The sequence below is a fragment of the Echinops telfairi genome, unplaced genomic scaffold, assembly GCF_000313985.2.
Source record: "Echinops telfairi isolate 266 unplaced genomic scaffold, ASM31398v2 ScPeMD7_7459;HRSCAF=8497, whole genome shotgun sequence".
In the NCBI taxonomy this organism is placed as follows: domain Eukaryota; kingdom Metazoa; phylum Chordata; class Mammalia; order Afrosoricida; family Tenrecidae; genus Echinops; species Echinops telfairi.
This window is the reverse complement of record NW_022111359.1, coordinates 2179557-2193457: the sequence shown is the minus strand read 5'-3', so window position 1 is coordinate 2193457 and position 13901 is coordinate 2179557. Positions and strand designations below refer to the sequence as shown.

Here is a 13901-nt window from a genome sequence, read left to right as displayed (position 1 = left end):
TCTGTAACTTGAGCATTCTGTTGGGTCACCTTTCTTGGGAATGGGTACAAATATGGATCTCTTCAGATCATTTGGCTCGGTAACTGTCTTCCAAATTTCCTGGCATAGATGAATGAGTGCTTTCCGTGCTTCATCAGCTTGTTGAAACATTTCAATTGGTATTCCACCAATTCCTGGAGCCTTGTTTTTGGTTAATGCTTTCAGTGCACTGTGAAGTTCTTCCTTCAGCACTGTCGGTTGCTCTTCATATGCTACCTCCTGATACGGAGGGATATCAACTAGTTCTTTTTGGCACAGTGACTGTGTAATCTTTTCATTTTTGATGCTTCATGTACCATTCAATAGTGTGCCCATGGAATCTTTCAATATTGCCACTCGAGCCTTGAATCTTTCATCCAGTTCTTCCTATGTAAGAGACACTGCGCATGTTCTTCTCTTTTGGTTTTCATATGTTACTCTGTACGCTCTTGAGCTGCCCTTCGAAATTTTCTGTTCAGCTCTTTGACGTCATCCTTTCTTCCACGTATTTGAGCTACTCTACAATTAAGAGCAAGTTTCAGAGTCTCTTCCGACATGCACTTTGAGTTTTTCTTTCTTTGCTGTCTTTTTCATCACTTTTTGCTTTCTTCGCGAATGAGGGTCTGGATGCCCACCCACAGTTCACCAGGCCTCCTGTCATTACTAAGATGTTCTTGACATTAAGAACGGATAGATTCAAGGCGGTACTTTGACTCTTGTGGACTTAGTTTAATTTTCTTTAGCTTTATCCTGAACTTACACAGGAGCAATGGATGGTCTGTTCCACAGTCAGTCCCTGGTCTGGTTTTAGCTGCTGATATCGAGCACCATTTCTTCCCACAGATGTAGTCAATTTAATTTCTGTGTATTCCAACTGGAGAAGTCCATGTGGATGGTTGCCTTTTGTGTTGTTGAAAAAAGGAATTTGCTACGAACAACTCATTGACTTTGCAAAACTCCATCATACCTTCTCCAGCTTCGTATTATCATCCAGTCCAAATGTTCCGACTACTGCGCCTTTCTCTTTGTTCCCAACTTTCGCATTCCCATTGCCAATAATTATCAGTGCATCTTGATGGCATGTTGGATCAATTTCAGACTGAAGACGTTGGTAGAATTCTTCAATGTCTTCATCACTAGCTTATGTGGTTAGTGCATACATCTGAATAATGCTTGCATTGATTGGATTTCCTTGAAGAGGAATAGACTAATCGTATCAAAGACAACATGCATGATTGATTTTATAATCTCCTTTGTGACAATAAACGCAATGCCATTCCCCGTGATTTGTTATTCCTGTCATAATCAACCAGGATTTTCTGATTCAAGATGGCTAATACCAGCCCACTTCAGCTCACCGATGCCCAGGATATTGATCCCATTTCATTTTTTTTTTAATTAAAATTTTTTATTGTGAATTGGGTGGATATTTATTGCACAAATCAATTTTCTATCCAACAATTTGTACACATTTTCTTTCATATCATTGATGGCACTCCCCACAATATCACATCAGTTATCCCACATCCACGTGTGTTCCCATTTGCATTTTTCCTCCTTTCTTTTTTTTAAAATCATTTTATTGGAGGCTCATATAGCTCTTATCACAACCCATCCATCCATCCATTGTGTCAAGCACGTTTGTACACATGTTGCCATCATCATTTTTAAAACATTTTCTTTCTACTTGAGCCCTTGGTATCAGCTCCTCCTTCCCTCATGAACCCTTTCCATTTCATTTTTGACCACTTCCAATTTCCCTAGATTCATACTTCACACATTCTCAGTTCCAATCATTATCAGATTCATACTTCACACATTCTCAGTTCCAATCATGATCAGACTTCTGCAGCCGTTTTGCGCTACCCTGAATTGTGCCCCAACGGTAAATGAAAATCCTGAAGGTGCTATTCCGCCAGAGTTTACATGACTCACGTCACTATGATTGACTCCACTCGTAGAAATGTCACATTTTGGACCCGAGGGCCCCATCCTCCAGCGCGGTCTCTGATGATGTTCGGCTTCTGTTCGTTAGGCCTTCAGTGGCTGACAATGTTCAAAGCTCTACGTAAGGGTTTCAGTGGCTCCTTTCTCTGAAGCAAGGCGCCGAGCCCTTTGTTGTGTCTGTTCCTAGTCTGGAAGCTCTGCTGAAACCTGCTCACATTGGGTGACACTGCGGGCATCTGAAATACCAGGAGGTCGCTTCCAGTATCACAGCAACACACCCACAACCACCGCAGCACAACACGCCGACAGTTATGGGATAGACTCTGCCGCATTTACCTACCAGAGAGATCTGTGATTCGTGCTCTACCTTATAATTCTCAGGGTCTCTCCTTCTCGAAGGTGCCCTGGGAACACAAGTAATTAAGTGTTCAACGACAGAGTAGGGGGGTTGGGCTGGGGAAAGCCGGTGATTTGCTTCTTTAAGGATTGTTGTTGTCTGGTGCCCTGGAGTCAGTTCCAACTCGTGGTGGTTCCGTGCAGTCCTGCCCCACCCCCATAGTGGCAGCCACGGTGTCAGTCCCTCTCTGGCGGGCCTTCCTCTTCTTCCCTGGCCGTCTTCTTTTCCAAGCACAGTGCCGTTCTCCGGGCCTCGTCCCTCCTGATGGCAGGTCCAGAGTGTGAGAGACAAGTCTCCCCACCCTCCCTTCCAGGAGCGTTCTGGCTGTACTTCCTCCAGGCCAGATGTGTTTGCTCTTCCGGCAGCCACAGCCCTTTGAGTAGTGTTTGCCAGCACCAAGACTTCAGAGACATCAGTGTTGCTTCAGGCCTTCTGATTGGTTGTCCATCATTTGTATGCACATGAGGAAACTGAACATACCATGTCTTGGGTCAGGTGTGTACCTACCTTAGCCTTCAAAGGGACATATTTGCTCTCTAGCACTTTAAAGAGATCTTTTGCAACAGATTGTTGCTGTAGTTGCTGTTAGATGCCACCAGGCCGGTTCCATCTCGGAGCAATCCTCTGAGGGGGGTACCGCCAAAAAACAACAACAAAAACAGAAATTTTTTTCAAAGCTATATATTTAAACTTTTTTTTACGAAACAACCTTATCACTCTCAAAGTACTCTCCATGACACTTAACACATTTGTCAAATCTACGATTCCATTTTTGGAAGCATTTTTCAAACATCTGTTTGGATGGCTGACAGCACCTCCCTCAGTTTTTGTTTATTAAAGCATTTTATTGGGAGCTCTTACAGCTCTTATAACATGCATCAATTGTATCATGCACATTTGTACATATGTTGCCATCATCACTTTCAAAACATTTTTTCTGTTTGAGACCTTAGTATTACCTCCTCTCTTTTTTTCCCTCCCTTCTCCACGCTCCCACCCTCATGAACTCTTGATAAATTAGAAATTATTATTTTCATATCTTACACCGACTGAGGTGTCGAGGGGATCAGGTGTAAGGCATCATCAGAACAAAAAATCTTACCATATTGAATGATGGGGGGAGTGCGGAGTGGAGATCCAAAGCCCATTAGTAGGCCACTGGAGATCCCCTTGCAGAAGGGTCTCGGGGAGGAGATGAGCCAGCCAGGGTGCGATGTAACAATGATGAGAAATACAACTTTCCTCTAGTTCCTAAAGGTTTCCTCCCCACTCCCACTACCATGACTCGAATTCTATCTTGCAAGACTGGCTAGACCAGAGGAGGTACACTGGTACAGATAGGAACTGAAAATACAGGGAATCCAGGATGGATGAGCCCTATAGGACCAGTGGTGTGGGTGGCAAAATAGGGAGGGTAAAGGGAGAATGGGTGGGAAAGAGGGAGCCGATTGCATGGAACTGTGTGTGACCTCCTCCCTGGGGGACAGACAACCGAGGAGTGGATGAAGGGAGACGTCGGACGGGGCAAGATATGACAAAATACCCATTTATAAACTATCAAGGGCTCATGAGGGAGGGGGGAGCGGGGAGGGAGGGGAAAAATGAGGACCTAATGTCGGGGGTTTAAATGGAGAGAAAATGTTTTGAGAAACGATGTACAAATGCGCTTTACACAATTGATGTGTGTATGGATTGGGATAACAGTTGTATGAGCCCCTAATAAAATGTTAAAAAAGAGGGGAAAAAATGTGGGGAGGAGAGGGGTTATACATCGATCATTGCGATAGGTTCCCCCTTTCCTCTCCTTTCTCCCCCTACCCCTCTTGGTACCACTACTCCTATTTCTGTACGTGAGGGGTTTACCTGTCCTGGATTCCATGTGTCGGGAGCTCTTCTCAGCACCAGTGTACATGCTCTTGTTTCCCTGGATTTTCAAAGTAGAGCTGGGGACATGATATTGGGGGTTAGGAAGTCTCAAGGAACCAGAGAAATGTTTCATCGGTGCTATACTGCACCCTGGCTGACTCATCCCTTCCTGTAACCCTTCTGTGAGAGGATGTCCAATTATCTATGGATGGACAACCCTCTTCATTCGCATAGATATGATCATTTGTTTTGGGTCTTCTGATGCCTGTTCCCTGATCCCATCGACACCTTGTGATCACACATGGTGGTGTGTTTCTTTCATGTAGACTTTGTTGCTTCCCTGCTAGATGGCCGCTTGTTTAACTTCAAGCCTTTAAGACCCCAGATACTATATCTTTCAATAGCTGGGCACCATCAGCTTTCTTTACCACATTTGCTTATGCACCCATTTTGTCTTCAGCGATCATGTCGCCTCCCTCATTTTTTTCTTCACCTCTTCTATGTCATCAAATCACGGTCCTTTCATGCCCCTCTTCATTCATGGAAACAAAAGGAAGTCCCACAGGTCAATATTTTCATCCAATCGGGGAATTGATGGATGTCCAGAATGAGATTTGCTATCAATCTACATTTTACCTTTTTTAAAATGAGAAAACGCCCCTCATACACTTGCGTTTTTCCCATAGTGCTTTCATTGTAAGCTGTGTTCAACATCACAACACTTTCTGAGGCCTTTTTCCCAGGCAGGAAACAAAATTTCACAGACACATGCTGTTCTCTTAAATCAGCTATCACAAAAAAAACAAACAAAAAAACCTGAGGCTCAAGTGAAACTGCTTTTACCAAAAACTCACTGTGACCAGAGAACCTTCCCAGGCGATGCCACTGGGTGCACTAACTTAGTGAGATGTTAGATGCTCACTGAGGTAGTTAGTTTATTGTGTCCACCTGGCTGATAAATACAGTTGGGGTTAATTGAAAGGCAGAGGGATAAATGACTCAGTGAGCCTCGCCTTTTGAGTTCTCAGGTCTCTTGCTTTGTGATGGTTGCACCAGGGTGCAGCTGCCTTAGCAGTTCCCTGCTTCAGCTTGCAAGGCTGACTTCCTGCAAGTCATCCCCAAGGAGAAGCCACATGGACCTACCCCAATGCAGCCCTGGGTGCTGGAGCAGCCATGTGAAGATCCTTGCCATTACTGAGATGCTTACACATTCACTGATTTGGCTTTCCTCCTGCAATCGGCATCATAGTGTGTTTTGTGAGATGGAGGAGGACTTTGTGGATTGGTGTTGGACATATGGATTAATGTTGGATTTGTGGGCTTGGGCAGCACTGGGTTGGGATGTTTTCTGATGTGCACTTAACCTTTACATAAAACTCTCTCTTATACATGAGTTTCTGTGGATTTGTTTCTCTGAAGTACCTAGACTAACACACTCACCTAGCAGGAAAAATGCATACTACAAAAGCTCCACCCTCCCAAGTGCAATTCTGGCATTTTTTGTTGATTTTTTTTTGGGGGGGGGGTTGTACGAAGGGTCATATGTACAACAGAAAGGCCAGAGTGCCCTTCAGAGGCAAGGATGGCAAGAATTCTTCTTACATACTTCAGAAATATTGTCAGGAGAGATCAGTCCCTGGAAAAGGACGTTGTGATTGGTATGTTGAAGGGGTGGTGAAAAAAGAGGAAGATCTCCCTGGGGGACAGACAACAGAAAAGTTGGAGAAGGGAGACATCGGACAGGGCAAGATAGGACAAAATAATAATTGATAAATTATCAAGGGCTCATGAGGAAGGGGGGAGCGGAGAGGGAGGGGAAAAAATGAGGACCTGATACCTGGGGCTTAAGTGGAGAGCAAATGTTTTGAGAATGATGAGGGCAATGAATGTACAAATGTGCTTTGCACAATTGATGTATGTATGGATTGTGATGAGTTGTATGAGCCCCTAATAAAACGATTGGGGAAAAAAAAGAGGAAGGTCTTTGATGAGACAGATGGACACAGGGGCTGTATCAGTGGATTCAGGCATAGAAACAATTGTGATGGTGGCACAAGACCCTGCAGGGTTTCCTTCTGTTGTACCTGTGGGTCAGAGAAGACTTGATAGGACCTAACAACATATGGAGGGTTTTATTAGGATCGTGTTGTTGCTTTCATAATCTTGAGATGAATTATGTAAATATATATTGTTTCTTTCAAAATCAAACAAAACAAATCCCTCCAGATTCGTTATGACGCAAACCTAAATATTGGTCTGAGTGCCTTAAAAAAACAAACAAGCAAACAAACAAAATAGACAAGGAAGAGTAAAATCGAAATGGACTTAGGAGTCTTTAGTGACTAACAAATCCATCTTAAAAAACAATAAAAAAGATTAAAAAACAGAAGAAGATTGTTTACCAAGACTGTATGTAGTAAGTAAAGATTCACCTTACAATCTGTAAAGGCATTTTTGCATATTAGTGTGGATATACAAAAATAATAACAATGGTTAGGCATCTAGAATTAGTTGATGTCATTGTGTGTGAATTTTACCTTTCTCTTGTTCTTTATGTTTATTCCCCTTGTCCTTTAGATACATAACTCTTCACTGTAAATTGTCATATGATTAGTGTTGGGTAAGATTTTCTTACAATCGTCACATTAATAAGGCCTCTCTCCCCTGTGAGTTCTTTAATGTTAGAGTTGAAGATTAAAGGCATTCCCATAGTCGTTACATTCCTGAGGCGTCTCACCAGTGTGTTCTCTAATGTTGTGAAGGCTTCCCTCAATTGTGAATTCTTCTGTTTACTTTGTGTTGAAGTGTGATTAAAGGCTTTCCCACATCTTTACCTTCCTAAAGATCTGTCCACTGTGAATTCTTTTATTATCACTTAATATTGAAGGATGAATAAAGGTTTTCCCACATTCCTTACACTCACTGTACTGTTTTTTTTATGCTGTGAGGGTTGGGGACTTACTAAAGACTTTCCCACAGTCTTCACACTTATAAGACCTCTCTCTAATGTGAACTCTAGTATGTTTAGTTAGTGCTGAAGAGTGCTTAAAAGATTTCCCACATTCCTTACATTTAAAAGGCCTCTCTCCACTGTGAATCCTTCTATGTGCACTTAGTGCCGAAGACTGCTTAAAGGTTTTCCCACATTCCTTACATGTATAAGCCCTCTCTTCACTGTGAATTCTGCTGTGACTATTGAGTGCTGAAGAGTTCTTGAAGGCTTTCGTACATTCTTTACATTTATAAGGTCTCTCTCCAGTGTGAACTCTAGTGTGTTCAGTTAGTGCTGAAGAGTGCTTAAAGGCTTTCCCACATTCCTGACATTTATAAGCCCTCTCTTCACTGTGAATTCTGCAATGAGTATTTAATGTTGAAGAGTGTTTAAAGGTTTTCCCACATTCCTTACATTTATAAGGCCTCCTTCCACTGTGAATTCTCATATGAGCAGTTAGGCTCCAAGACTTACTAAAGTTCTTCTCGCATTCCTTACACTCATAAGGCCTCTCTCCATTGTGCGTACTTCTATGTCTAGTCAATGCTTTTGGATGACTAAAGGCTTTTTCACATTCCTTAAGTTCATAAAGAGTCCCTCCACTGTGAGTACTTAAATGCACAGCTAGTGTGGATGGATATTTACATGCTTTCCCACTTCCCCTACATCTATAAGCCTTCTGTCCAGTATACTGTCTTTTATGTTCTTTGAGGTAAGAGTAATGACAAAATGATTTTCCATATTCTTTACATTTGTAAGTCCGGTCTTCACTGTGACTTTTCACTTTAGTAAAAAGTGATGAGAAGGCACAGGATTTCCTACAATCTATGTGCTTACAGAGTTTCGCTCCACGAAGTGCTTCTGAACAAGGTTGTAGATAAGCGGGACAGCGCTGAGTTTCCTCATGTTCCGTGCATGGGTACTGTTTACAGTCAGTGTGTGTTCTGATGCACTGACTGAATGTCTGACCACAACCCTCCTGGAATCCAAAAGGAGCAGCACCAGCAGCAGTCCCTTTGTAGACAGGAGGATATTCAGTCCTCCAGAAACATTTTTCACTCCGATCAACTTCATTGTAGTTCGTCACTTTCTGTTCCATAGTTGCAGGGCTGGTCTCTGCCACATTTAGTCTGTTGAAAATAGGGAGTAAGTTGTTAGAATTACACTTTTTACCATTTCAAAATTACCATACACAAAAAGTATATATTTTCTCCCACGAATTGACTCGTGATATAGCATTATTATCGGGATTTTAAGAAATAATGGGTTTTATACTTTGTAAGACTGAAGCATTTCTCAGATACTAAATATCTGATGGCATTTCTGGAATCGGTATATTGTGGGAACAAGGTGAGTAAATACATTAAGAGCTATTCCGCTGCCCCTCCACCTCCTGGGTATGGTACCTCAAAGACCTTTCTTGGTTGCTGTGATTTTTACTGCCACTGATTTCATCTAATACGGATGACCAGAAGTTACTTTTCATGAATCGAAGTATATGCTCACTGGACCACTCTTGGAGATTGTTTTCCTGTTGAGAGACTGATCAGTAATTTTAAGTGGAGTTTCATTAAGAGAAAACAGAAAAGAAATTTGATGACAAAACAAGAACTGAGGCATTTTATGTCCCAAGAGTTTTATAAAGTCTTAAGAGTAAAATACATTACTGAGAGTTATTCACAGGATGATGGAACAACATTAACCGCAACAATATATTCACATATAAAGGCAACAACTACAAAAATAAAGCCATCCTTACCAGCATCCAGGTTCCTGAAAGTTTCCACCATCACATCTCTGTAAAGCTTCCTCTGAGCAACGTCTAGCAAAGTCCACTCTTCTTGAGTAAAGTCAATGGCCACATCCTCAAATACCACAGAATCCTAAACATCACATGTATTGTGGGTAAGCAAGATTCGTATCTGACAATGTGCGCAAAAGGATGAGTGAGGCTGTGTTACCTGGGAAAGAAAATTTATGGGAATAACGCAAAGTTCTGTACTTGCTAGGGTTTGGACATCAGCATTGTCTTTTCTCTTTGAATCTAGTGCTTGGCTTGAAGACTCTTATTCCATAGATAAAAGAGTGTTACAAGCACATCAGATGCACTTCTCTAGTTCTACTCTAAAAGGGTAGGAAAATCATTGCTACTAGGGCTCCAGTTACATGATGGGTTTCTCTGAAGCAAATCAATTTAAACACTTCTTGGCAATCAGTGAATGGATTCAGACAACAGCATTGTGAAACCCTTGACTTTCTCTTGCTGGGATGTCTTTGTAAAAAAAAGGCGGCAAATTTTGTGGTGCAAAATTTTAAAAGCAAATTTTGTCAGGACGCATAAGAAAATGTTAAGAAGACGCAAGTACAATTCTTCCCAAATCACTGAATTTGGCAAAGAGTTTATTGGGATGATACACCACACTACACAACAGCTTTTAGATGGACCAAGAATTTTAAGAATAGTAAGAAAACTTTCAAAATGAGCCAGGATAGGAAACATGAACTTTGAGGAGTAAAGATACTAAGTCTTACATCCAGAAAGTGGTAACAGAATACCTAAAAGTTACCCCTGATGTTTTCCTTTGGGGTATTGTAACAGTTTAGACTCATAACAAAATGAAACCCTGGAGTCCCGTGCCACTGCCACATTACTTGAGCCCATTACTACGGCCACTGTGTCACCCCATCTGTTTGGCAGTCTTCCTCATCTGGGCTTACTCACTTCACTAAGCTTGATGTCCTTTACCAAGAACTGGTCATTCCTCATAACATGTCTAAAGTACGCCAGACAAAGCATTGCTATTCGCACTATTAAGGGACATCCTCGCTTAACTTCTTCCAAGATGGGTTGTTTGCTCTCCTGAGCGTCCACTGCTGCTGTATCACAGTTGTCTGTCAGTGTGTACAACTGCGGTGGCCTGTGTGGTGCTACGACACTGGTGTTTCAAATAGCAGATGGTCAATGAGGGTGAACAGGTTTCTGCAAAGATTGCAAACTCAGTACAGACTATGAAGAATAGGCTGTCAACTTCAGAGTATTTAGCCACTGAAACCACCATGAAGAGTAGTAGGATACTGTCAAGGTAGTGCCAGAAGAAAAGACTGTCAGGTCAGAAGGCATTCAAGTATAGCTGAGGAAGAGCTGCATTCTCAAAGAAGAGACTACCATAATGAAGTGGATGGGCAAATCCATCAGGAGGAAGACCTTTTGGACCTTCCAGTGTCCTGGAATTGCCATTCTTCTAAAGGCTATCCATACTTTGTTATGATCCACACAGTTCAATGCCATGGCACAGTCAATAAACCACAGTAAATATCTTTCTGGCAGCAACCCATCAAGGTTGTTGCAATCATTTAATGATCTTCAGAAATAATTCACTTACAGGTGATGTGAATGATACTGTGAATGATACTGTTCATGATTTGCACCTGTCTTTGGAAGGGGCACAAACAGAAATTTCTTCCAGTGAGTATTCATGTGTGGGAAAAGTTGTTTGCTCCTTAGGAAAATGAGGCAGGACCACCATGTTCCATGGCTCAAGACCATGAGGGCATGCCGACAACTTCACCTGGGAAGCTGATGAAGCAGTGGCTGGTCTCTCTGCCTGAGATACAATGGACACTTTGACCCTGGCTCCCTGGCAAAAGCTGCGGAAAGCAGCAGTCTCCAAACTTATCAATTACTACATAGTCCCAACCTTGTCCTCCCCTCCAGTCTGTGAACAGCTTGGGGAGCTGATACCAAGGGTGCAAGCAAAAAGAAAATGTTTTTAAAATGATGATGACAACATATGTACAAATATGTTTGATACAACTGACTGTATGGATGATTATAAGATCTGTAAGAGATCCCAATAAAATGATTTACTAATAAAAAAAGAAAAGATCAAAATGGGTGTCAGAAAAGACACTGAGCCTTGCTCTTTATTATTATTATTATTATTAATAAATCACTTTATTGGGGGCTCTTACAGAGCTTATAAAAATCAATACATCAATTGTATCAAGTATATTTGTACATATGTTGCCATCATCATTTTAAAAACATTTTCTTTCCGCTTGAGCCTTTGGTATCAGCTCCTCTGAACCTCGCTCCTAATCACAGATGAGTTAAGGAGAATAGATTTCAAAGGGAAATTCTAGAAGACAAAAGAAATATTATGAAGCACGCAAAGACCAATTAGAAAACAAAATGGAAGAACACTCTCAACATATCTTAAAGTGAAAGAGCGTAAGAAAAATCCAAGCCTCAAGTTGCAATACGGAAAGATTCTACAGTCCAACTATGGAATGGTGCAGGACGTATCAAGAAGATGGAAAGAATACACAGTCACTGTACCTCAAAGAAGTAGTTGACAATCCTGGTGGTGGCATATGAGTAAGAACCCATGGTGATGAACATTAGCTAAAAACAAGGCTCCCCCTAATAAAATGATTTAAAAAATAAAATTAAAAAAAATTAAAAACAAGGCTCCCGGAACTGATGGACTATCCACTGAAATGTTAACAAGCTAATGAAGCACTGGAAGTACTCTATCGTCTATGCCAAGAAAATTTAGAAGACAGTTAATTGGCCAAGTGACTTAGAGAGATCCATATTTGTGCCCATTCCCAAGGAAGGTGAGCCAACAAAATGCTCAAATTATAGAATAGTATCACTCTCAAATGAAAGTAAAATTTCGCTGGAGACCATCCAATGATAGTTGCAATAGTACAATGACAGGTGCTGCCAGAAATTCAAACCAGATTCAGAAGAGGATGTGGAATGAGGGATATCATTGGTAATGCCAGATGGATCTTGGCTGAAAGTAGAGACTACCAAAAAGATGTTTGCTTTTGTTTAATTGAGTCTACACCAAATTATTTGACTGTGTGGACTGTAACAAACTATGGATACCATGAAGAGTGAGAATTCCAGAACACTTCACTATGTTCATGTGGAACTTGTGTATGGATCACGAGGCAAGTATGCAAACAGAAGAAGACCATGCTTAAAGTCTGAATTGTTGGGGGTTATTCACAAGAGGGCCACACGGAACGTTAAAAGTATAGTGGGGTGGGGGTGGGGCACTAGACGGCTCCAGCCTTGACTGCAGGAAGAGCTCTGGGGTCTTGTAGAAGGTGCGCTCCCCTCGGACAAAAACGCTGAGGACTAAGAGGGTATAAGCGCTGCTGGGTAACCGGGTCCTGGGAGATGGATCCCGAAATTTAAGGGGAATGGACCAATGCATTTTATTTTATATGAGTTTTTCTCTGTCTTTCTTTTCTCTTGGTGTCTATCTGTATGAAATAGGCAGCATAAGCAATCCACAGGGTCAACGGTTGGGGGAGGAGGGCACAGGAGAGGATAAGGCGGGGGTGGAGGTGGGGGAGAAGCGATGAGCCAAAATGGACAGAGAGAGGTGAATAGCAAGGGATCTAAAATTGACAGTGAGGAGGGGGTAATGTTCCTGGTTGTGTTTGATCAATTGAAATGTATCCAAGAGGAGTTACTGGGAGGTGAATTATGGATAAACATGATAATGGGGCAGGAGGAAAGAGGAAAGAAAAAGTAAGAATTATATACTGTATAGGTATAAATATAGATATGTATATATGTAAATATATCAAGATAGGTGTATTTGTCTGTGTGTGTGTGTGTGTGTGTGTGTACACACACACAAATGAAACAAGGAAGCAGATGGACTTTGGGCCTCTACTTAAATCTTACCTCCATACACGAAAAATTTGTTCTAATAATATGGCAATGTATGATACTCAGCTTCTCGACACAATCGCTGAAGACAAAATGGGTACATAAGCATATGTAGTGAAGAAAGCTAATGGTGCCCAGCTATTGAAAGATAGCATTCAGGGTCTCAAGGCTTGAAGTTAAACAAGTAGCCATCTAGCAGGGAAGCAACAAAGTCTACATGGAAGAAGCACCCCAGCCTGTGTGATCATCAGGTTTCAATGGTAATAGGTATCAGAAGTTCAAAAACAAGCAATCAAATTGACGTGAATGAGCATGACAAAGTGGAGACCCAAAAACCACCTGTATGATAATTGGGACAGTCCCTCACGGAAGGACCACACATAAGGGATGCTATATCCAGGGTGCAGTGTAGCACTGTTGAAACACATAAATACCTTCTAGTTCTTTAAAATTTCCTCCCCTTACTATTATGGTCTGAGTTTTACCTCATCAATCTTGTTAGACATGCATATATTACATTTGTATAATTAAGATTGTTTGATGCATGAAATCCAAGATAGATAAAAACCATTCAGAAATGATTCCTGAAGAATACAGAAAGGGGTGGAGGTGGGGAGGGGAGGAAGAGGGAACTGATAGCAATGATGAGTATATAACGCCACTCGGGGGGGAATGAATAACAGAATGGTAGGTGAACAGTTACATTAGCTGTTCTAAGATAATGCAATAAATAATATTTCAGATAAAAACAATTGTTCCTGGGTGGTGGTGGGGGAGGGGGAGGATAGAAGGTAGCTGATATCAAAAGGTGTAAGAAGAAAATGTTTTGAAAATGATGGTAGCAGCATTTGTACAATCGTGCTTGATCTAATTAAACTATGGATTGTAAGAGCTGCAAGAGCTTTTATTGGGAGCTATAAGAGCTCCCAATAAAATAGTTAAAAAAAAAAAGGTAGAGGGTCAGAGAACAAGATGGACTGCCACAG

At 41.6% G+C, this 13901-nt stretch overlaps 1 protein-coding gene across 2 annotated transcripts; it reads right to left on the bottom strand.

Moving 5' to 3' along the window:
* Positions 1–6542: 6542 nt before the first annotated feature.
* On the bottom strand, positions 6543–9248 carry LOC123522787 (zinc finger protein 501-like). 2 transcript variants are annotated; one of them, XM_045300126.1, is made up of 3 exons: positions 8980–9248; positions 8627–8762; positions 6543–8350 (listed from the first exon to the last, which is right to left on the bottom strand). In XM_045300126.1, exons 1-3 carry the CDS (start codon positions 9008–9010, stop codon positions 7165–7167), a joined length of 1353 nt encoding a protein of 450 aa, XP_045156061.1. In that variant the 5' UTR covers positions 9011–9248; the 3' UTR covers positions 6543–7164. The 2 variants fall into 2 exon arrangements, with proteins under 2 accessions (XP_045156061.1, XP_045156062.1); XM_045300127.1 differs by having other exon boundaries at positions 8627–8751.
* Positions 9249–13901: the final 4653 nt, after the last annotated feature.

Excerpts from the sequence above, each read along its gene's own strand:
- LOC123522787 (XM_045300126.1), bottom strand. The coding sequence starts at position 9,010 with ATGGTGGAAACTTTCAGGAACCTGGATGCTG. Across the intron at positions 8,763-8,979 it reads TTTCAGGAACCTGGATGCTG|TCTCTCAACAGGAAAACAAT; the intron begins GTAAGGATGGCT and ends ATTACTGATCAG. Across the intron at positions 8,351-8,626 it reads AACCAAGAAAGGTCTTTGAG|ACTAAATGTGGCAGAGACCA; the intron begins GTACCATACCCA and ends TATTTTCAACAG.